General features: G+C 39.6%; 1 protein-coding gene across 1 annotated transcript in view; it reads right to left on the reverse strand.

Moving 5' to 3' along the window:
- The window catches only part of WWC2 (WW and C2 domain containing 2), a 69,103-nt gene that overhangs the window by 37,690 nt on the left and 26,311 nt on the right, over positions 1–5,102 (reverse strand). The window contains exon 7 of the mRNA XM_009891786.1: positions 3,780–3,853. Within this exon, the coding sequence (XP_009890088.1) occupies positions 3,780–3,853 (74 nt within the window). The remainder of the gene's footprint in view (positions 1–3,779; positions 3,854–5,102) is intronic.

A 5,102-nucleotide genomic window follows, 5' to 3' on the forward strand; every position in this document is an offset into this window, starting at 1 on the left:
GCAACCTGGGCTGGTGGGAGGTGTCCCTGCCCATGGCAGGGGGTCTGAACCAGGTGATCTTTAAGGTCCTTTCCAATCCAAATCATTCTATGATTCTACGACTTTAAGAGGAACTGATCTGTTACTTTTATTTATTTGTAACTGCTATAGTTCAATACACCTAAATCAGCTCAACAACCGCAAAGTCGATGCAACTTCAATGTTACCAGGCACTACCTAACATACTGACCCATGCCATACTTCAAGATACACACAGATAATTTGGTATGTATAATCTTTCCGCAGTTCTGACAAATTTCTGGGAAAATATTTTTCTTCTCTCCAGTTTGTTTTCTGTCATTAACAAAACTAATAATATGAGGCTTATTTTGCATCTCCAGTATTAATTAAACAGTACATTAAGGAATTTATTTATGGTCAAAGCTAAGAATAGTTAATATTGAATCTAACTATCCCATTGCCTATACCAGAACCTTAAGGGGAACCACCCCCCTTTCTTTTTCCACAGGTAACATTTCCTTCTCATCTGCACCTCCATGAAAAAAACAGCAGCTTCAAAAATGAAAACAACCCATACTTTCCCCAAACCCCTGCAAGAAGGGTTTGTTTGACTCAGGGTATTTTCGCAGAAAAACAATGTAAAATAAACAGCAATACTATCAGCAGTGCTACCATAACCAAAGGGATGAAATGAAACGAAGCAGTTCAATATATTTTGCAGCTGTTACATTTATCATTTATATTCAACACTCCTTTAGAGGAGCAGTACTCAGAGGGAAAACCACTGAATAATTTCAGATGGATAATGAAATGTTAAGACTTTCATCTCCAGGTCACTGGTTCTAGCTAACCGTGTTCTGAAAGTAGCTTCTACTGACAGCTGTTTGATGGCTTATGGGATGGGATGGTGGTCTCCAAACAGCTCTTTTGCTCCCTCTGCTACAGACAACTCCACTACCGTAACTCTCTTCAACTGCCTCATCAGACAGGCAAAGGACTAGATGGATATGAAAACTGAACCGGTCTCGCTCTTTCGAGGAAGCGCTTACTCAACCGGTCAACAAGGAATATTAGCCAGATCTTCACCACATCAGGGGAGGATTGTCAACATGCTACATCAGATCCTTTTGAATAGCAATTGTAACTGAATTTAGCAGAGTTAACATCAACATTCCACCTCTTGAAGACGTTCTGCTGGCTAAGCAACATAAAATATACAACATACAAAATTATCTGATTATTTTCCAGTAGAGAGGTTCACTTATAAGATCCTCTTTCTCTTAGTTATTTTAAAACAAAACAGCTAAGAATTTGCACATTTAATATTTCAGAAAAGATGGTCAACACTTATTAAATTATAGTGATGGTTACAATGGCCATAATAATTAGGGGGGATGTAATTAGGTACTTTATATGCAAACTGGTATGTACCCTCATTATTCCATGATATGTACACTTTATTAAGTTCACCCTGTAGTCACTGGTAGAACCAGTATGTGCAAACACTTTAAAGACTTTTAACAGTGTCTTCAAGGCACATGATTGTCTTATTTAAAGCTGAAAAGAATATTCATTACTGGGCACTTTTCAGACAAAATTGAATAAAGATACCATTTAAAAGGAGATAATTTAACCTTGAAACACACTAATGTTATGTAGAACAAATACTTAGTTACACAAAGGTAAGTCCATGAGCTACGGAAATTTTGACCCACATTATTGGCTGACTAATTTGTGAGGAATTAAGATCTTGTGCTGTAGTACTCCATATTCTGAACATTGTAATTTTTTTTTTTTTTGTTAATATAGGGTAGTAAACTGACTTGCTGCCGGGAATTTTTCTGTTCCTACAAAGGAGAGATAAAACACAATGCTGGAACTACTTGGTGTCAAGACATAGTCAAAACAGAGGATGATCTCGTTTTGCATCAACTACACCTGAGAAAAAATGCCATCTATCTGCATCTAAAACACCATCTGACAATTAATATTATGTACACGGCGATTCTGAGCACAAATCATACATGTTCAATACTTAACAAACACAACAGCCTTACCACTCTTTGTTGAATGAATTGATTATATAATAAAGTTTTATGACCTGTAATGTGGATATAAAGGATTACTGTTGTTACCGGCAAGGCTGGTAGCTACTACTTTGTGTAAGGAAGGTATATATTCGCAATTAGGCAAAAAAAAAAAAAATGTTGGTTGTGCAGCCTCCTGCATTTAAAACATAAAAACCATGCTTTTAATTTGTACTTACAAGCTGCAAATTTCTTTTCCTAGTTTTCTAATTGACCATGCCACAGTATTCCAACTGAGATTAAATGGCATTTTACGCACTGTTTTCATCTGTGGAAAAGTGCTATTTTTTATTTTATTGCCTTGTTTAGTTCTTTATAGTAAAAACGGAACTTTGGGTGTGGGATCACTTTTTAGATTGCTATTCTCCTTAAATTACAAAGCAACTCTAACAAAAACTAGAAGGTTTCTGAAGAGCGGACACCTAATTTAGTGAAAAGTATTAGAAAATAATAAAACACAACCAATACACTATTTATAGAGAGATATGCCCCACACACTTTTTTTTTTTTTAAATAGTAAATCTTCCCCTGGTATAATGCAGCACTTCTGGTGCACCAGAAGACATGTCACTGTAACCCCGAATGTCCTGCTTTCTGACGCCCAGTCTACAGTGCTGTGGCAATTCATCAAAATGGCACCGCTTTCATGAGCAACCACTGCCGAGCTTTATTTGAAAGGCATTCCACATTCATCAGTGGAGCAGGTCCCAATTTCTTTTCTCCTCAGGTTAAACTCATTAAAAAAACCAACCCCATAGTGATAACAAGTATTTAAATTATCTGAAGTCCCAGGGAAAAAAAAAGAAATAATTAAGCCTAATAAATCCGCACTGGAAGTCCGACGCAACTCTAAAACTGAAGAGCCTTCAGTGGCATAGTAAAATGAAATGATGATCCCAAAGATGGATATAACGGTTATCAATAACCTGGCAACTCCCTTCAGTGTAAAGCCAGCTCACTCTATTTCCTTAATGCAAAGGGCAGCGAAGCTGGTGAGGGGTCTGGAGCACATGTCTGATGAGGAGCGGCTGAGGGACCTGGGGGTGTTCAGCCTGGAGAAGAGGAGGCTGAGGGGAGACCTTATCATTCTCTACAGCTCCCTGAAAGGAGGGGGTAGCCAGGGGGGTTGGTCTCTGCTCCCAAGTAACAGGCGATAGGACATGAGGAAACAGCCTTGAGTTGCGCCAGAGGAGGTTCAGATTGGATATTGGGAAAAATTTCTTCACTGAAAGGATTGTCAAGCATTGGAACAGGCTGCCCAGGGAAGTGGTGGAGTCACCATCCCTGGAGGTATTTAAAAGATGTGTAGATGTGGTGCTGAGGGACATGGGTTAGTGGTGGACTTGGCAGTGCTAGGTTAATGGTTGGACTTGATGACCTTAAAGGTCTTTTCCAACCTACACATTTCTATGATTCTACGAATCCTGGAACTGCCATTAATTTGTCGCTGTCTGCATTTTCTTTCTTAACACATTCAACGTAGCATTAGATGCAAAACCTGCTGTTCAAAAGCACCGACTGCTCCTGAAAGCCTGCTTGCATTCTGTAGGAAAAGAAAGACTTTGCAGTCAGCCCACAGTGCCTCCAGAGAGCCGTCCACTAGATGTCACTGCGAGCACAAGGTTGGTGCTGCGGAGACCAGGACCTCGCCAACTCAAGACGGTAACTTAACAAAGCAACTAACCCTATTACCTTCTTTTTGCCTCTTCATATTGAAGACTTAGTCTGACCTTCTCTGCTAAATTAGCTCTACTTCTTGCTCCAACCTGTTGAGGAAAAAAAATAAATAGTTAGCCTTATTACTGTGTAAACCTGTTCGATGAATCAACAAAACCTATGCACAGACTAAAAAATCATGACTTAAAAAAATAAAGCCACACCCACCTGCAGCCACATATTTGCTGTAAAATGCCTAGTTAGGAATCTACTCAGATGTACAAAACAGTGCTGTTTTCTTCTGATCCAATTCATCTGTTTTTAACTACTGTACTACCAATTGTCCATATTCCATCAGAGTAAAGCAAGAGCATTTTTAAAGAAGTCTTGCAGTGAGTGCACCCAAAATTTTGATCTCCTGCTTTGAACTCCACTGAACTCAGAATTTAGAACTAAGTCAGTGCATTTCAAAGTAAGACTTGAATAAATTTGCTACAAAACATAGACAAGCTTAGCTCTTTGTTTGGAAAACCTTGTACAGTCTCTTCCTTACAAACTTAGCTCACAGAACTTCAAAGAAGGTACCAAAATTAAGCACAGCTTTCCGTGTATGTAAATATACCATCAGTGAAACAGGGGAGGTTTTAATGCATCACTGAAGAAGTAGTTCCACTGTTTTTCAGCTGCGTGAAATGAAATAGCACATTTAAATTCTGAGAACTTGTTTCTGAAAATTAAAAACATCTTCATATTGAATTAAATCTGTAAGGTGAAACAGACAGATCCAAAACCTACTATCTACTTATGCTGACCTTCACTGTATTACAACTATTTGATTAAACAAACAAAAAATCCTTCTTTAAGTATGTCAGCGAGAAAAGAAAGAGTAGGGAAAATGTGGGCCCTCTCCGGAAGGAAACGCAAGAACTGGTTATTCAGGACAGAGACAGAGTCGAGGTCCTAAACAACTTTTTTGCCTCAGTCTTCACTGGCAAGGACTGCAGCCGCACTGCCCATGACACAGAATGTAAAGGCGAGGATTGGGAAAGTGAAGAACCGCCCACTGTAGGTGAGGATCAAGTACGAGACCACCTGAGGAACCTTAAAGTGCACAAGTCCATGGGACCTGATGAGATACATCCACAGGTCCTGAGGGAACTGGCAGACAAAGTCGCTAAACCACTGGCCATCATATTTGAGAAGTCGTGGTGGTCTGGTGAGGTCCTGCTGACTGGAAAAGGGCAAACATAACCCCTATTTTCAAAAAGGGAAAGAAGGAAGACCCAGGGAACTACAGGCCAGTCAGTCTCACCTCTGTGCCTGGCAAGATCATGGAGCAGATCCTCCTGGAAACTCTGC

This window comes from Charadrius vociferus, unplaced genomic scaffold (genome assembly GCF_000708025.1).
Source record: "Charadrius vociferus isolate BGI_N301 unplaced genomic scaffold, ASM70802v2 scaffold478, whole genome shotgun sequence".
Classification (NCBI taxonomy): Eukaryota; Metazoa; Chordata; class Aves; order Charadriiformes; family Charadriidae; genus Charadrius; species Charadrius vociferus.